The sequence below is a fragment of the Pseudophryne corroboree genome, chromosome 6, assembly GCF_028390025.1.
Source record: "Pseudophryne corroboree isolate aPseCor3 chromosome 6, aPseCor3.hap2, whole genome shotgun sequence".
NCBI classification, from domain to species: domain Eukaryota; kingdom Metazoa; phylum Chordata; class Amphibia; order Anura; family Myobatrachidae; genus Pseudophryne; species Pseudophryne corroboree.
In genome coordinates this window covers 354,280,162-354,299,538 of record NC_086449.1, presented here as the reverse complement: position 1 = coordinate 354,299,538, position 19,377 = coordinate 354,280,162, and the positions used below count along the sequence as shown (strand labels likewise).

Genomic DNA, 19,377 nt, shown 5'->3' with positions numbered 1-19,377 from the left:
ATAATGAGTTGCTGTGACCTCTTTCCTGGCTTTAATAAGCGTAGGAATGACTTCCTCCGGAATGCCCTTTTCCTTCAGGATCCGGCGTTCAACCGCCATGCCGTCAAACGCAGCCGCGGTAAGTCTTGGAACAGACAGGGCCCCTGCTGTAGCAGGTCTTGTCTGAGCGGCAGAGACCACGGGTCCTCTGAGATCATCTCTTGAAGTTCCGTGTACCACGCTCTTCTTGGCCAATCCGGAACCACGAGAATTGTGTTTACTCCTCGCTTTCTTATTATTCTCAATACCTTTGGTATGAGAGGTAGAGGAGGGAACACATAAACTGACCGGTACACCCACGGTGTCACTAGAGCGTCCACAGCTATCGCCTGAGGGTCTCTTGACCTGGCGCAATACCTCTCTAGTTTTTTTGTTTAGGCGGGACGCCATCATGTCCACCTGTGGACGACCCCATTGATTTACAATCATTTGGAAGACTTCTGGATGAAGTCCCCACTCTCCCGGGTGGAGGTCGTGCTTGCTGAGAAAGTCTGCTTCCCAGTTGTCCACTCCCGGGATGAACACTGCTGACAGTGCTAGTACATGATTCTCCGCCCATCGGAGAATTCTTGTGGCTTCTGCCATTGCCATCCTGCTTCTTGTGCCGCCCTGTCGATTCACATGGGCGACTGCCGTGATGTTGTCTGACTGGATCAGCACCGGCTGGTGTAGGAGCAGGGATTTTGCTTGACTTAGGGCATTGTAAATGGCCCTTAGTTCCAGAATATTTATGTGAAGGGCAGTCTCCTGACTTGACCATAGTCCTTGGAAGTTTCTTCCCCTTGTGACTGCCCCCCAGCCTCGTAGGCTGGCATCCGTGGTCACCAGGACCCAGTCCTGTATGCCGAATCTGCGGCCCTCCAGAAGATGAGCACTCTGCAGCCACCACTGAAGAGACACCCTGGTTCTTGGGGACAGGGTTATCAAGCGATGCATCTGAAGATGCGATCCGGACCACTTGTCCAACAGGTCCCACTGAAAAATTCTGGCATGGAACCTGCCGAATGGAATTGCTTCGTAAGAAGCTACCATCTTTCCCAGGACCCGCATGCAGTGATGCACCGATACCTGTTTTGGTTTTAGGAGGTCTCTGACTAGAGAAGACAACTCCCTGGCTTTCTCCTCCGGGAGAAACACTTTTTTCTGGACTGTGTCCAGAATCATTCCCAGGAACATTAGACGTGTCGTGGGGACCAGCTGTGACTTTGGGATATTCAGAATCCAGCCGTGCTGGCGCAGCACTTCCTGAGATAGTGCTACTCCCACTAACAACTGTTCCTTGGATCGTGCCTTTATTAGGAGATCGTCCAAGTATGGGATAATTAAAACTCCCTTTTTTCGAAGGAGTATCATCATTTCCGCCATAACCTTGGTAAATACCCTCGGTGCCGTGGAGAGTCCAAACGGCAGCGTCTGGAATTGGTAATGGCAATCCTGTACCACAAATCTGAGGTACTCCTGGTGAGGATGGTAAATGGGGACATGCAGGTAAGCATCCTTGATGTCCAGGGATACCATGTAATCCCCCTCGTCCAGGCTTGCAATAACCGCCCTGAGCGATTCCATCTTGAACTTGAATTTTTTTATGTATGTGTTCAAGGATTTCAAATTTAAAATGGGTCTCACCGAACCGTCCGGTTTCGGCACCACAAATAGTGTGGAATAGTAACCCCGGCCTTGTTGAAGTAGGGGTACCCTGATTATCACCTGCTGGGAATACAGCTTGTGAATCGCTGCTAGCACCGCCTCCCTGTCTGAGGGAGCAATCGGCAAGGCAGATTTTAGGAACCGGTGGGGTGGAGCCGCCTCGAATTCCAGCTTGTATCCCTGAGATACTATTTGAAGGATCCAGGGATCCACCTGTGAGCGAGCCCACTGATCGCTGAAATTCATGAGGCGGGCCCCCACCGTACCTGGCTCCGCCTGTGGAGCCCCACCGTCATGCGGCGGACTTGGAAGAGGAAGCGGGGGAGGACTTTTGTTCCTGGGAACCTGCTGTTTGCTGCAGCCTTTTTCCTCTGCCTCTAGACAGAAAAGACCCTCCTTTTTCCCGCTTGTTTTTCTGGGTCCGAAAGGACTGAACCTGATAAAATGGCGCCTTCTTAGGCTGTGAGGGGACATGGGGTAAAAATGCTGACTTCCCAGACGTTGCTGTGGAAACTAGGTCGGAGAGACCATCCCCAAATAATTCCTCCCCTTTATAAGGCAAAACTTCCATGTGCCTTTTGGAATCTGCATCTCCAGTCCACTGGCGAGTCCATAAGCATCTCCTAGCAGAGATGGATAATGCACTTACTTTAGATGCCAGCCGGCAGATTTCCCTCTGTGCATCTCTCATGTATAAGACTGAGTCTTTGATATGGTCAATTGTTAGCAGAATCGTGTCTCTGTCTAATGTGTCAATATTTTCTGACAGTTTATCTGACCACGCAGCGGCAGCACTGCACATCCATGCTGACGCAATAGCTGGTCTAAGTATAATGCCTGAGTGTGTATATACAGACTTCAGGATCGCCTCCTGCTTTCTATCAGCAGGTTCCTTAAGGGCGGCCGTATCCTGGGACGGTAGTGCCACCTTTTTAGACAAACGTGTGAGCGCTTTATCCACCCTAGGGGGTGTTTCCCAACGTAACCTATCCTCTGGCGGGAAAGGGAACGCCATTAGTATCTTCTTAGGAATTACCAATTTCTTATCAGGGGAAGCCCACGCTTCTTCACACACTTCATTTAATTCATCTGACAGGGGAAAAACTACAGGTAGTTTTTTCTCCCCAAACATAATACCCTTTTTTGTGGTACCTGGATGTAAATCAGAAATATTTAACACCTCTTTCATTGCCTCAATCATGCAGTGAATGGCCTTAACGGGCATTAAATTTGACTCATCGTCGTCGACACTGGTGTCAGTATCCGTGTCGACATCTACTTGTGCCATCTGAGATAGCGGGCGTTTCAGAGCCCCTGATGACTTTTGAGACACCTGGACAGGCACGAGCTGAAGACTCGGCTGTCCCACAGTCGGCATGTCGTCAATTTTTTTATGTAAGGAGTCTATACGTGCACTCATTTCCTGCCATAAACTCATCCACTCAGGTGTCTGCCCCCCAGGGGGTGACATCCCTGCTAAAGGCATCTGCTCTCCCTCCACATCATTATCCTCCTCAAACATGTCGACACAGCCGTACCGACACACTGCACACACACAGGGAATGTCAAACAGAGGACAGGACCCACAAAAAGCCCTTTGGGGGGATAGAGTAAGAGTATGCCAGCACACACCAGAGCGCTATATATATATATACAGGGACTAACTGAGTTATGTCCCTAATAGCTGCTTATCAATAAAATATATATATATACTGCCAAATTTAATGCCCCCCCTCTCTTTTCCCTCTTACTGGTACTGTAGATTGCAGGGAAGAGCCAGGGAGCTTCCTTCCAGCGGAGCTGTGAGGGAAAAATGGCGCCACTGTGCTGAGGAGATAGGCTCCGCCCCTTTTTCGCGGCCTACACTCCCGCTTTTTATGGAATTCTGGCAGGGGTATTTACCTCATATATAGCCCCTGGGGCTATATATTGAGGTATTTTAGCCAGCCAAGGTGTTTTTATTGCTGCCTCAGGGCGCCCCCCCCAGCGCGCTGCACCCTCAGTGACCGGAGTGTGAAGTGTGTGAGAGGAGCAATGGCGCACAGCTGCAGTGCTGTGCGCTACCTTGGTGAAGACGGAGTCTTCATGCCGCCGATTTTCCGGACCATCTTCTTGCTTCTGGCTCTGTAAGGGGGACGGCGGCGCGGCTCCGGGTCCGAACATCAAGGCTGGGCCTGCGGTCGATCCCTCTGGAGCTAATGGTGTCCAGTAGCCTAAGAAGCCCAATCCGGCTGCAAGCAGGCGAGTTCGCTTCTTCTCCCCTTAGTCCCTCGCTGCAGTGAGCCTGTTGCCAGCAGGTCTCACTGAAAATAAAAAAAATCTAAGTCTATTACTTTCTAAGAGCTCAGGAGAGCCCCTAGTGTGCATCCAACCTCGGCCGGGCACGAAATCTAACTGGGGCTTGGAGGAGGGTCATAGTGGGAGGAGCCAGTGCACACCAGGTAGTCTAAGATCTTTCTAGAGTGCCCAGCCTCCTTCGGAGCCCGCTATTCCCAATGGTCCTTACGGAGTTCCCAGCATCCACTAGGACGTCAGAGAAAAGCCATTTTCGCTGCAATTTTCACGAGAATAGATGCAAAATAAATAAGTGCTAAAAATTGCTGCAGTTTCATGGCTAATAGGATACTGCTAATTAACTGTACAAATACGTCATTAAGTAGTGTATAATTGCAGTTCAAAATAGAAGCCATAGAAAATAATGCAATATAGCAAATGCAGTACATGATACATAATTAGCAGGTTAAGTGCCAATATAGAGCCACTATAGTTCGTGTAGTATAATCCGTTAGGTTATATACCATAAATCTAAGCATTCTAAGGGCCTTCTGTGAGGTCATAGTTCAGCATACAATTACGTTTGTTATATAGAAGTAATTTGTGAACCACCATTTCATCCGACAACACAATATTTAAAAGTTTGAGTTACAACAGACACAGTATAGTAGTGTAATCTGTGGCAAAGTATCCAATCCACACTGGGCTGTGTATAAACTCCAGCCTGTTTCACAATACTATTCATAAGTAACCTTGTTCTGAAACTCAGATCCTAAAACTGCAATGTATCTAAACCTAAAAATGAACAAACCCATCTATACTTTTTCTGGAGATCTGTGAGGGGTATGATTGCTGTCCCTCCTTTGTTTGATGAATACGTATGTACAATTTTTGAAAGTTTTTTTATTTTTGTTTAAAGTCTTTTTAAAGTGCGTATATTAATGATTTGGTATCTTAGGGCTGGAGCAGTGCCTATTCAATAGAGTCTGTTATCATGCAAATCAACGCTACCTTGGTTAAAGGGAAAGCACGTGTGCAATTTGGAGCCAACAAGGTGAGGCTTAATTGTAGTAAATCTGTGTGAACACAAGTGAGTAATGTATATACATTCCTAATTTTATTTTTTTTCCCCCTTCAGAATCAGTATAATCTTGCTCGAGCACAGCAATCCTACAAATCGCTAGTACAGATCCATGAGAAAAACGGTACTGCTTTGTATAAAAGCTCTGGCTGTCAGATGTGGTGTGTCAAAACATAAACCCTGAAATCACTTCCGTCTCTTTTCTCTATAGGCTGGTACACTCCTCCAAAAGAAGATGGGTAACTTGAACTCACCTTGGACCAAGATTAAACAAACTTATTTTCTATTTCTTTCCAAAACAGATCCATTGATGCCCTTTTGGTCCTCTGTACAGCATATGTTAGTTATTAGATAAAGAACTGTCAGACCTGTATATTAGACCACGTCTGCTTCTCTGGATTCCAGAGCAGCTGCCTTTACTGAAGAGGCCACTCTAAATATTTTAACGCCCTATTTAAAACAGAAGGTATAGCTTAGTTACATCCATTCCACTTTTATTAGACTATTGTAAATTGCTTTCACTTTTTTTTTTTTTTTTTTGTTCTTTGCAGACTGTTCTGCAAAATAAACTGCTTTGTATAGTTTCCTTAAAGCCAAACAAATGTTTCTTACATTGAAGAATGCAGTTTTAAAACCTGGTTAAACAGCTGACTAGCTTTCCAACTAAAATCCATTGTTGGTGGACCTCTTGAAGCATTGCCAAATTTGTTGTTGGAGGGTATATGGTTTACAAAAGCCATTAAAACAGATTATATTAATGATAGGAACAGTGAGGCTAAGGTTTTGAAATTCTTTAGGTTTCTGTTTAACCTCTACGGTTTGGTGATTGAAATTAATAGCCATGATCTCGCATACAAAGAATAATTTTTAAGAACAATGTCTAGCATTTTACAACTGCTTTTTATTTTTCCGATTGAGAATGAATGCTTTCAGGACAATTTTAAATGGGTACATGTAAAATACTGATGTATTTCCATTTATTTCAAGAACACTATGATATTTGATGTTGTATAGATATGCTGGTCATCTCCTTCCTTTCAGTTTCTGGTGGTCAGTGATCCAATCGAAGCCTCTTTAGCATGGTCATTATTTCAATATTGTCCTTTTTTGTTGGACAAAACTTTCAGGCAGAATAGAAAGAAAGAACTTTACTTTCAGTTCCTCCCTCCCTTCCCTTTTGCTATTAGTGCTGGATCTGATTCTAACCCACGGGAGAGCATCACTATGAAGCTTGAAGTAATTGAGTACTAAGCTTGTTTTCCTAGTGTTGCATTTTTTTTTTATTAACGGGTTGTTGCAATTGTTCTATGAACTAATGAAAATTGGCACATAAGCAAGAAATTAAATGGGCAACTGTGTACATTTTTGAATAAAGATATGTCATTCTGAAGAGCAGTCTTCAGGATGACTTGAACCCCAAGCACAATGAGCTTTCTAGACATTGTGGACCTAGTAATACTTCATCAGCCCTGGTCTGGTTTCACTTTTTGTTATTTTTGGTTTTTCCCTTAAACCTTGCCAAATTTGTTTAGTCTGTAAGTAAACATTACTTATTGTTGTATAGTAAGACTTTAAAGGTGAGGATTGCTTGATTTGATGCTTTTTTTTTTTCTTTTTTTTTCTTTTTTAATAGAGGTGAATCTGTAGTTTAAGTGAGGAAACCTTTCTCTTAGACCTAGAACAAATTATTCAATAAAATAGTCACACACCCCACTCGCCCCAATTGCAGCCTGTAGTATTGCTCATCATATCTCTGTGGTACTTTGCAGGACTTGACGTGAAGAAATTCCACCCCTTATATAAATGCTCCATTATTATATATATATATATATTTTACTTGCGGGCATATGTTTTAGAAGACCTTGTTTAACATCTGCTTCAATTAACCTTTTAAAAAAGGCAAAATCCCGAAAACAATCTGACTGATATTGACCTCTTATAGGGTGTAGAAGGTTTGCTGACTTGGCATGCTTTTTCGGTTTTGTTTTTAATTTTTTTTTTTTTCCATTGCAGACTTATTTGGCAATGTACAGTAATCTGTAAACTTGCATCAAGTTTATGATTAAACCATTTTAAGATATATCCTGTTGATTGAGTTCTCAATTATTTCCCTCCTGCCTGTGTACATTAGACAATCCCTCAGTATACATCAAATAAAATAATAGACTATGAAACGGCAGATATGTCTTTTTTACAGAGAAGATCTTTCTTTGAAATCTGTGCAACTTTGTATAATAAAGTAAATCTTATTCAATACTGCTTAGAAACGTTTATGTTCACTCAAGAATTTGGTCTAAGAATTTCCTTTTCAGCTCACTGAATGTTTTTGCCAACCTTGAACAAGCAACAGGTAAAATTGGATAAGCACCTGAATTAATTAATCCTATTCAAGTCTCAAAACTTACTATGGGGTATATTCAATACCTGTCGGATCCTTTCCAACGGAAAGGAAGTATTCAATGAGCAGGCAAATCAGACTGCCTGATTTGGCCGCTCCCGACAGTGGCTCCTCACCCGTTCACGCTCTGTCCCTACTGCTCGGCACACACTGAGTCCCCGCTTGTCTCGTCACCGCTGCTCGGCTCACATGGTCTCTCCTACCTGTCCCCGCTACCCAGTCTAATCTTCCCGGTTCCAATGTCAATCAGACTAAAAAAAGTCAGATTGACATTGTCGGAACCAGGGCCAATACATGTCTGATTTGGCCGCGGAACACGTGGATCCGCAGCTAATCCGACAATCCATGTGTTTTCTGACAAGTCGGGAATAAAACAGCCCCTATTGAATAAGTTGGAACCCCTTCCAACCTAAACCTTTCGGAAACTGCCGTCTTTTTCCGACACTTATTGAATACACCCCTAAGTGGGTATTGCATTTGCAATAGATATCTTGTCTATATAGATACAGTATGTGGTTGGTCCAGAACTGACCCTATCATTCTCTGCACACATTTTGAGGTTCAACTGGAATGTTTATAGCATGTTCCTAAATCCTACAAATTGGAGTCCCCTTTTAATGTACCTTATTGTAGAAACCCAATCTTAATACTTTTAGAATATGCTCTTAACACTCAAGAAGGGTCAGATACATAAGTTGTAATATCTAATAGCCTGTGATCTCGGTAATAAACGCCCAAAATGTTTTGTTTTTGCATCAAGGATGCCACAGACTCTAACATTTGATCCCCAGGCTATGGCAGGTTGTTTGTAACTTAGTACAAGCTGCAGTATCTCCCCTTAGATTGCACTGCCACACCATCAATTAGATCTTGAAACAAATAATTCTATCACCTATTATTTACCCCAGCTCTTCGAGGCACAAGTTGAGTTTTTAAAAAGGGACATCTTCCTGGAGGAATTGATCAAATCAATTAAAGTCCTCTGAATTTCTCTTGCGTCCTAGAGGATGCTGGGGTCCACATTTGTACCATGGGGTATAGACTGGTCCCTTGGGATCCATGGGCACTTTAAGAGTTTAATAGTGTGGGCTGGCTCCTCCTCTGTGCCCCTCCTACCAGACTCTGTTTAGAAAATGTGCCCGGTGGAGCCGGTCACAGCTAGGGAAGCTCCTAGGGGCTTTTCCTAGGGGAGTAGGATCCAACCCTTGCGGTTAATGGCTCCTAGCTCCGCTGACAGGACACTGAGCTCCTGAGGGTGTCTATCGCAAGCCCCTGAGGCGACCGCTTGCTCCCGCAGCACTGCCACCACCCCCTAACAAAGCCAGAAGATGCGATGGTGTGTGGGAATGGCGTCACAAGGGTGGGAGCGCTGATGCTGCGCTCCAAAGGGCTCAGAGGTACAGTTGTGCGGCCCTGTGAGGGACGCCCTGGGCCAGCGCAATACCCTAACACTGGTCATCTGAGCTAACGGGCTAATCCCACTGTTGGCAACAAGCAACCCTCCGGCCAGTATAAAATAACAAGACCAGGAAGACGCGCCGTTAGACGGCGGGGCTTCTCCTCAGAGCGGATCCAGCACTCACCAGTGCCATTTTCTCCCTGCCAATCACACTACAGAGACACTGACAGGGAGCGCTGCCCTCTACTTCACTCCAGTTATCCTTTGCTGTACCAGGATGTTATAGAAGGGGAGGGAGAGTGTTATTCACTGTTGTTCACAGTTGTAACTGCCTACTTGGGGCTCTGTGTGTGCTGGCTCCTTATACTCTGTCTCTCTCTGAAGGTACTTGGGGAAACGGTGTCTGACATTTTTCCTGTGTTATATTTCTCACATTACCATGTCTAGTGCCTCTGTATCTTGTGCTGCAGTGTGTGTGTCCTCTCCAGAAGAGTCCATTCCATGTACTCAGCAATGCAATGTACTGTCTCAACCTTTTGAATCCGAACCCCCATGGGTGGCTTCTATTAAGGAAATATCATCTCAGTTTTCATCTAGGATAGCTCATAATGAGACTGAAACACTGGTTTTGAAAAGATCTGTAGAGGTTTTGTCGTATTCTGCTCCCGCTACCTCATCCAAAACCCCTGATATATATCCTAAAAAGCGTGCTCTTGCCCAAATAATGCAAGTCGATACGGATACTGACTGATACAGGAGACGGTGAGGGGGATATCCTGGGGGGTAAAGCATCCCTTGCTAAGGGGGTGTATCTCATGATTGAGGCTATTAGGGGCATTTTACACATTACTGATAAGGTACCTGAGCAGGTAGAGGAGGCTTACTTTACTGACACTAAGAAATCCTCCCTTACATTCCCTGCGTCTAAGGAATTAAATGCATTGTTTGAAAATCCTGGGAAAACACACAGAAAAATTCCAGATCCCTAAAAGGGTTCTCATTGCTTTTCCTGAGTAGGATAGGAAAAATTGGTAAAATCCACCGGTAGTAGACGCTTCTGTTTCTAGATTGTCTAAAAGTGGTTTTACCTGGGTCCACCGCTTTAAAAGAGGCGGCCGACCGCAAGATTGAGACTACACTCAAATCTTTATACACAGCAAATGGCATAACTTTAAGACCCACTATTGCTTGTGCATAGATTTCTAAAGCCATAGTAAAGTGGTCAGGCACTTTACTAGAGGAGTTAGTCGATGGATAGAAGTGACATTGAATTGTGTTAACGTCACATACAGGATTCTGCAGGTTTCATGATGGAAGCCATGAAAGACCTTAGATATCTGAATGCGAGCGCTTCTTCCATGGCTGTCTGCACGCAGAGGACTCTGACTGTGCCAATGGTCTGCGGATGCGGAATCCAAGAAAAGTGTGGAGAACCTACCATTCACAGGTCAGGCTCTGTTTGGGGAAGCGTTAGATGCGTGGATCTCCACGGCAACTGCGGGTAAGTCAACCTTTCTTCCCTCTGCTACACCACCGACTAGGAAATAATAAAGTTAAAGTCCAAATCCCCCTCCACTTTCTTTAGAGGTTGTTGGGGAAAATTCCGAAAACCTGCACCCACAGGTTCCCAGGAACATAAACCTGGTTCAGTTTCCTCAAAATCCTCGGCACGACTGTAGACCTCCCAGACTGGAGATCGGGCAGGTGGGAGCAAGACTAAGAAATTTCAGTCATGTCTGGGCGTCTTCATGCCTGGATCCCTGGGTACAAGAACTCCCACCTCAAAGATTCTTCAGGCTTGCCAGCTTCGCTGACAAAGTGCTATCCTACAGGAAGCCATTCAAAACTTGCTAAGGTCAAATGTCATTGTTCCAGTTCCACCTCACCTATAACACAAAGGTTATTATTCAAACAAACCGAACAGTTCGGTAAGACCGATATTAAACCTAAAGCCATTGAACCCCTACTTGAGGGAATTCAAATTCAAGATGGAGTCTGAGAGCGGTGATCTCAGGTCTGGAGGAGGGGGAATTCCTGGATATCAAGGATGCGTACCTTCACATCCCGATCTGGCCGCCTCACCAGGCTTATCTCAGATTTGCACTGCTGGACTATCTCTATCAGTTCCAGGCGTTGCCGTTTGGCCTCTCCATGGCATCAAGAGTGTTCACCAAGGTGATAACGGAGATGATACTACTCCTCTAGCAGGGTGTAAACCTAATTCCTTATCTGGACGATCTGCTGATAAAAGCGTCTTCCAGGGAGAAGCTGTTGCAGAGCATTGCTCTCTCAACTCAACTACTCCAGGATCATGGATGGATGCTGAATCTTCCAAAGTCTCATCTGGAGCCGACAAGGAGACTGTACTTCCTGGGGATGATCCTCGACACGGAAGTACAGAGGGTGTTTCTGCCGGAGGAGAAAGCGTTGGTGATACAATGGTTCGGGATGTCCTGAACCCAGCCCGGGTATCTGTTCATCAGTGCATTCGTCTTTAGGGAAGATTGTTGCCTCCTATGAGGCTCTACAGTACGGAAGATTTCATGCACTGTCTTTCCAACTGGATCTCCTGGACAAATGGTCGGGATCTCATCTGCACATGCACCAGATCATACGTCTGTCACCGAAAGCCAGAATATCGCTCCTCTTGTGTCTGCAAACCTCTCACCTACTAGAGGGTTCGGGATTCAGAACTGTATCCTCCTTACCACGGATGCAAGTCTCAGAGGTTGGGGAGTAGTCACCCAAGGGGAAAACTTCCAAGGAAGGTGGTCAAATCTGGAATCCATCCTTCCGATAAACATTCTGGAACTAAGAGCCGTGTACAACGTTCTTCTACATGCGGCACATCTTCTGAAAGATCAGGCCATTCAGGTTCAGTCAGACAATGTAATGACGGTGGCCTACATAAACCGACAAGGCGGAACGAAAAAGCAGCTGCAATGTCAGAGGTAACAAGAACCATCCTCTGGGCGGATAAGCATGCGGTGGCGCTGTTAGCAATCTTCATTCCGGGAGTGGACAACTGGGAAGCGGACTTCCTCAGCAGACACTATCTCCATCCGGGAGAGTGGGGCCTCCATCCAGGTGTTCGCAGAGGTGACAAGTCTTTGGGGCGTACCTCCAAATAGACATGATGGCCTCACGCCTCAACAAGAAGCTTTGGAGGTATTGTTCCAGGTTGAGGGATCCACAGGCAGTGGCGGTGGACACCCTGGTAACTCCGTGGGTGTTCAAGTCGGTGTATGTGTTCCCTCCACCTTCACTCATCCCAAGGATTCTCGAAATAATCAAAAGAACAAGGGTTCAGGCGATCCTCATTGCTCCGGACTGGCCAAGAAAGGCTTGGTACGTGGACCTTCTAGAGTTACTGATGGAAGATCTGAGGCCTCTTCCTCTTTGAGAGGACCTTCTGCAGCAGGGGCCGTTCGCTTATCAAGACTTTCCACGGCTATGTTTGACGGCATGGAGGTTGAATGCCAGATCTTGGCTCGGAAGGGCATTCCGAACAAAGTTATTCCTACCCTGATACAGGCTAGGAAAGGAGTAACGTCAAAACATTACCATCGGATTTGGAAAAAGTACGTGTCTTGGTGTGAATCCAATAAGTTTCCTACGGTGGAGTTTCAACATGGATGGTTTCACCTCTTCCTGTAGGCAGGTGTGGATGTGGGCCTGCGCCTGGGCTCCATAAAGGTCCAGATTTCGGCCTTGTCCTTTTTTATTCAAGAAACAATTCTGTCCTCCCTGAGGTTCAGACTTTCTTGAAAGGGGTTCTGCACATCCAACCTCCCTTTGTGCCGCCTCCGTCACCATGGGATCTTAACGTGGTACTGCAGTTCCTACAATCAGATTGGTTCGAGCCTTTACAGGAGGTTGAGGTCAAGTTTCTTACTTGGAAGCCTGTCACACTGTTGGCATCTGCTAGATATGTCAGAATTGGGGGCATTGTTCTACAGGAGCCTCTACTTGATTTTCCATGAAGATAGAGCTGAGCTCAGGACGCGTCAGCAATTTCTTCCGAAGGTTGTCTGCTTTTCATATCAACCAACCTATTGTGGTGCCAGTGGCTACTGACTCCTCAATTACCTCAAAGTCCTTGGATGTTGTACGGGCTTTGAAGATTTATGTGAAGAGAACTTCTCATCACAGAAAGTCGGACGCTCTTTTTGTCCTTTTTATGATCCCAACAAGTTTGGGTGGCCTGCTTCTAAGCAAGACGATTTCTCGCTGGATCAGGTTTACTATCCAGCATGCTTATTCTACGGCTGGCTTGCCCTGTCCGAAATCCGTTAAGGCCCACTCTACTCATAAAGTGGGTTCTTCCTGGGCGGCTGCTCTAGGTGTCTCGGCTTTACAGCTTTGCCGAGCAGCAACATGGTCAGGGTTGAACACGTTTGCCAAGTTCAACAAGTTCGATACTTTGACCAAACTTTAGGTCCTCAGAGGCCAATCTGTTCTGTAGGAGCCTTTGCACTCTCCCTCCCATACTGGGAGCTTTGGTACATCCCCATGGTACTAATGTGGACCCCAGCATCCTCGAACGTAAGAGAAAATAGGAGTTTACTTACCTACCGGTAAATCCTTTTCTCATAGTCCATAGAGGATGCTGGGCGCCCGCCCAGCGCTTTGTTTTCCTGCAGTTGTTACTTGGTTCAGTACTGCATTGTTACTTGGTTAAGTACTGTTCAGCCGTTGCTGACTTGTTTCAAGCTGGTTGCTTGAATTTCTGTTGTGTGAGCTGGTGTGAATCTCACCACTATCTGTGTATGTCAGTCTCCTCGGGCACAGTTTCAAGACTGAGTTTGGTAGGAGGGGCATAGACTGAGGAGCCAGCCCACACTATTAAACTCTTAAAGTAACCATGGCTCCCAAGGGACCAGTCTATACCCCATAGTATTAATGTGGACCCCAGCATCCTCTACGGACTACGAGAAAAGGATTTACCGGTAGGTCATTAAAATCCTATTTTTCTATAGTATAAAAAAAGCTGGGCCTGTGCTCTTTAATGCTCTTGGATCTGTTTGGTCTCGCTTGGGCTGCAAGTTCACTGAGGCCACCATCGTAGGTAAGTTTGTTGTGATCCCCAAAGAAGGTTGTGACCCTATCAACTGTCCCAATTATAGTTCTATTTCTTTATTGTCCTTAAATTGGTCACAAAACTACTTGCAAGTAGATCTGCCCAAGTCGTCACCTCTTTAATTCACCCAGATAAAGTCTGCTTTACTCCAGGCTGCCAAACTGCAGACAACACTAGGTGAACATTAGATTTAATTTATATTGTCAACAAAACAGCTTCTCTAGCTCTGTTGGTGGTTGTGTATGGTGAGAAGGCCTTTGTCAGTTAGTCCCTTTTATGTGCTATTTTCCTTGATCTTAGTCTCTCATGTCCTTTCCTCCCTGAGATTGTTATCCTAGATTTCTCTTATGTCCTAGAGGATACTGGGGTCCATATTAGTACCATGGGGTATAAATGGGTCCACTAGGACCCATGGGCACTTTAAGGATTTGATAGTGTGGGCTGGCTCCTCTCTCTATGCCCCTCCTACCAGACTCAGTTTAGAAAATGTGCCCGGAGGAGCCGGTCACGCTAGGGAAGCTCCTGAAGAGTTTTCTGCATTTTATTTTTTATTGGCAGGTCTGGTTGGCACCAGACAGCCTGCTTCATGGGACTTACGGGGGGAAAACAGCCCCACCTCCCTAGGGTTAATGGTCCTGTTCCCCGCTGACAGGACACTGAGCTCCTGAGGGTCATATTCGCAAGCCCCACCACAGCGAGCGTACAGACCTGCAGCACGCCACCTCCCCTAACAGCCAGAAGAGAGAGTAGGTGGCCGGCTGTAATGGCGGCACAAGGGTAGGAGTGCAGCGCTGAAATGCAGGCTGTGCTCCAGGCTTCAGAGACAGTGACTGTTGTGAGGGGCGAGCTGAAGCCACTAATGATATCCACACTGGCAGTACACTACAGGGGATTTAACCCACTGTAGAACAGAATATTTACCTCAGGCAGGGGAGCTGTGTGGCTGGCTCCATTATACTCTGTCCCTGGAAGAGCTCTGTGTGGGTTAACTGCTTTTAACTTATGTTCCTGCGTGTTCTTTCACATTTTCTATGTCAAAGGAGTGTGTATCATGCACAGCAGAGTGTTTTTCTCAATCTGAGGGATCACTGCAGTGTACTCAGGATAGTACACATTCTCAGGCTCGTGGATCTGAACCAGTATGGTTTAGATTCCTTAAAAGGGATTATTTCAAATATTTTGAATAAATTATCCCAAAATGAGGAGACCCAATACTTAAGGCAGTCTGTTGATTACCTCATGAATAGAGATTCAGTGGTCATTCCAGCGTCTCAGACCTCTGCCATTTGTCCACAGAAGCGTACTCTGGCCCAAATCAAGCAGGCTGATACATCATCATCATCGGTATCGGACCCAGAGGAGTGTGAGGTGGACTTCGGAGGGAGGGAGCAGGGTATACAGGCCCTGATCGCAGCTATTAGAGATGTCCTGCACATTCCTGATAAGGTGTCAGAGGATGAGGAAGAATCTTATTTTAATGTGAAAAAGAAATCCTCAGCTACTTTCCCTGCATCTAAGGAATTAAAACTTGTAGAACTTGGCAAACGTGTTCGAACCTGACCAAGTAGAAGCTCGGCAGAGCTGTAAAGATAAGACACCCAGGGCAGTCGCCCAGGAAGAACCCACCGACCTCGTAGAGTGGGCCTGTACAGATTTTGGACACGACAAACCTGCCGTGGAATAAGCATGCTGGATCCAGCGTGCAATTGTCTGCTTTGAAGCAGGACACCCAATTTTATTGGGATCATAGAGAACAAACAGAGTCAGATTTACTGTGACGAGCTGTCTGCTTCACTTAGATCAGGCCTGGCCAACCTGTGGCTCTCCAGCTGTTGTGAAACTACAAGTCCTATCATGCCTTGCCACAGTTTTGCTATTAGGGAATGCTAAAACTGTGGCAGGGCATGCTGGGATGTGTAGTTTCACTACATCTGGAGAGCCACAGGTTGGCCAGGCCTGACTTAGATCTTCAAAGCTCTCACAACACCCAAGGACTTTGAAGTAACAGAGGTGTCGGGAACCACAATAGGTTGGTTGATATGAAACACAGACACCACCAAATTGCTGACTAGTTCTGAGTTCAGTCCTATCTTCATGAAAAATCAAATAGGGGCTCTTGTGAAAATACTCCCAGTTCGACACATGCCTCGCAGAAGCCAATACCAAACAGTGTGACAGCCTTCCACATAAGGTTAACGTCTGTGTCCTGTAAAGGCTCAAACCAATCCGACTGCAGGAACTGCAACACCACATTGAGATCCCAAGGTGCCGTAGGAGGCACAAAGGTCGGTTGGATGTGCAGAACCCCCTTCAAAAATGTCTGAACCTCGGGGAGAGAAGCCAGTTGTTTCTGGAAGAAAATGGTTAAGGCCGAAATCTGGTCTTTTATGGTGCCCAAACATAGGCCCACATCCACACCTGACTGCAGAAAAAGGAGAAAACGTCCCAGATGAAATTCCACTGCAGGAAATTTGCTGTTCTCACAACAAGAGACGCATTTTTTCCAAATACGGTGGTAATGTTTAGACATTACCCCCTTTCTGGCTTGGATCAGGGTAGGAATAACCTAACCAGAATCCCTTACCGGGCTAGAATTTGACGCTCAACCTCCATGCCGTCAACCGTAGCCGTGGTAAGTCTTTATAGACGAACAGCCCCTGTTGGAGAAGATCCTCACAAAGAGGTAGAGGCCACGGGTCCTTTAGGAGCATCTCCAGTAGATCCACCTACCAGGCCCTTCTTGGCCAGTGCGGAGCAATGAGAATTTCTTGAACCTTTTCCCTTTTTATTCTTTTGAGAATCTTTGTGATCAATGGGAGTGATGGAAACACTTATACCATCTGGTAGACCCATGGAGTCACCAGAGCGTCCACCGCCACCGCTTGCGGGTCCCTCGACCTGGAACAATACCGCTTGAGCTTCTTGTTGAGACAAGAGGCCATCATAATATTATTATCCTTTATATGGCGCTACAAGGGTTCCGCAGCGCCCAATTACAGAGTACATATGCATATAATCAAAACAGGAAAACAGTGGCTTACAGTTGAAGACAATATAGGACAAGTACAGGGTAACTAAGCATATCTACACCAGTAAACAACATAGAGATAAGTTCCAGGTGGCCAAAAAACTGCAGGATCTAGGCAGTTGAGGATTATTAAAGTAAGGAAAGTGTAAGCATATGAGGGAAGAGGGCCCTACTCGTGAGAGCTTACATATCAATTTGTGGAATTCCCCACCGATGTGTCACGCACCCGAACACCTCCGGGTGAAGGCCCCACTCTCCTGGGTGGAGGTATTGTCTGCTGAGGAAGTCTGCTTCTCGGTTGTCTACTCCCGGAATGAAGATCGTGGACAACGCCACAGTGTGTCTTTCTGCCCAGAGGAGAATCCTTGTTACCCCTGACAATGCTGCTCTGCTCTTCATTCCGCCTTGTACGTTACTGCTGTCACATTGTCTGACTGAACCTGAATGGCTTGACCTTGAAATAGATGCGATGCCTGTAGAAAGGCATTGTATGGGGCGTGGCCTGGATGCAGAAGGCAGCAGACATACATTACATGGGCTCCTGCTGCTGAAAATTTTAAAAGCCTATTTCAAGGTTCTTTCCTACCCCTACTGCCAGATAAGAACCTAAGCCCCCTCTATCACTGCTGGTGTACCCCTGCTAGAACCGCGGAATCGGGGAGCACCTTTTGGAGCTCCCGCGGATTGCGGCCTGCAGGCACCTCTCGGACCGGGGCCTCAATTTCCACGTCAGCCCGGAAGGCCTTCCGGGACCGGAGTGACGTTGCCGCGGATTCCCCCACTGCATCTGAGGGACGGAGCGGACGCTGAACATAGCCTGAGACGGACACTGAGGAGCTGCGGCTGTGCTCTGGACCCGGCCGGCCAGAGCCGTTGGCGGGGAGCCGGAGCTGTGCGGCGCTCGGCGGCCGTGCGGGAGGAGGACCTCGCTCCAGGCTTGGAGCTTAGGCCCGCGCGCCGCTGAGCAGAAGGATCGCGCACACAGCACGGAGCTGCGCTGCCGGGCGGGAAGTCTGTGTCTGATCCGCGTATCCTGGAAGACCACCCCGCGAGTTGCACGCCCAGACCGCTGTCCTGGACCTACCCTCCGTCCGGAGGCCGGGACCTGACGCTACCAGGTGAGCTCCAGCGCTGTAGTGCGGCCACGACTGTGCTCCCCGGCGGCCTGCACACCCATACACCCCACTCACTGAATTGCCTGCACCGTCCCCCCTGCACGCTCCTACCTGCTCTGGTGGTCTTGAGAGGCCCCCCCTGCTGCTGTGGTCTGTACTCCGGCGGTCACCACTCCTTCACTGATACCTGGCCCTGGAGGTGCCCTGGTCACCGGCTAGACCGTGGCCGGACCTCACCTTGCGGGTGTGCTCCCAATATTGGCCCTGGAGAGGGGTGTACATGCCAGGAACCACGCTGTATCCTCAGCACCCATCATCCCTGCTTGTCTGACTCCCTCTGGTGGTGGATAGGTCTTATTGCATGAAGTTGTATGCACTCCATAAAAATTTCCACCTGCTCCTGCCTGTCTCTTCATACCATACAGGACCCCTGCAGTATTGTGGTTCTATGACTCTCTCACCCACGGCTTTCTATTGACGTTCTTATGACTCCCCCCTGAACCTGCTACTCCACTCCCCCTGGTCCTGAGCCGAACGGCTGGAGCTCCCTTTCTACCTTCCATCTTGCCGACTACCCCTATTTCCACCCTCTCAAGATTCTTAGAGGTGGCAACAACTCCACACATAGTAAAGTCACCGGCTCTGAATATCCCTGGATCATCGAGGAACGGGAGTCACCGCTGGCCGGGTCTCAAATTCACCCTGTGTAGCCCCTCCGTGATGTCCATGTGAAACACCTTCCTCTCTCTGCAAGGCATTGGGCTCTACCCCACCCCCCTCACAGTTTTTTCTATACATCTGCACATTGCCGCTCTGAAATATAGTGGTCATGTCTAACAGAAACCGTAAAGCTCCTCCTGGAGACTCATCGTCATTCTTTGGCCCTAAAAGGGGCAAAAATGTGAACCAACACCCGGCTTCGCCTGGGACTCTGCAGGATACGGGATCCTCCCCGTCCAGATCTGACTCGGCTCTCACTGTTGACTCAGACCCTTATGATTCCTTGGTACAGAGGATTGCGACCACATTCAGAGTTGAACTACGTGCGGCCATTCAGGAACTTAAAACGGAAATATCCTCCCTGGGCTCTCGTACTGACGCTTTAGAACGTAAGACTGATGATATCTGCAACTATCAGGATGTGGTTGCTCAGGAAGTCTCGGAACTGCGGTCGGAAGTTGACCTCATGCGCGAACAAGTCGAGGACCTGGAGAATCGCTCGCGCAGAATTAATTTGCGAATACGCAACGTACCAGAGTCGATAGATACACCTGCGTTGCCGGAGTATCTCCTGGGCCTCTTTCAACAACTACTCC

At 47.1% G+C, this 19,377-nt stretch overlaps 1 protein-coding gene across 1 annotated transcript in view; it reads left to right on the top strand.

Moving 5' to 3' along the window:
• UBE2Q2 (ubiquitin conjugating enzyme E2 Q2) overlaps positions 1 to 7,215 on the top strand; it is a 120,518-nt gene extending 113,303 nt beyond the window's left edge. Inside the window, exons 11-13 of the mRNA XM_063926598.1 lie at positions 4,919 to 5,014; positions 5,099 to 5,165; positions 5,253 to 7,215. Coding sequence (XP_063782668.1) covers positions 4,919 to 5,014; positions 5,099 to 5,165; positions 5,253 to 5,284 — 195 coding nt within the window. The 3' untranslated portion in view covers positions 5,285 to 7,215. The remainder of the gene's footprint in view (positions 1 to 4,918; positions 5,015 to 5,098; positions 5,166 to 5,252) is intronic.
• Positions 7,216 to 19,377: the final 12,162 nt, after the last annotated feature.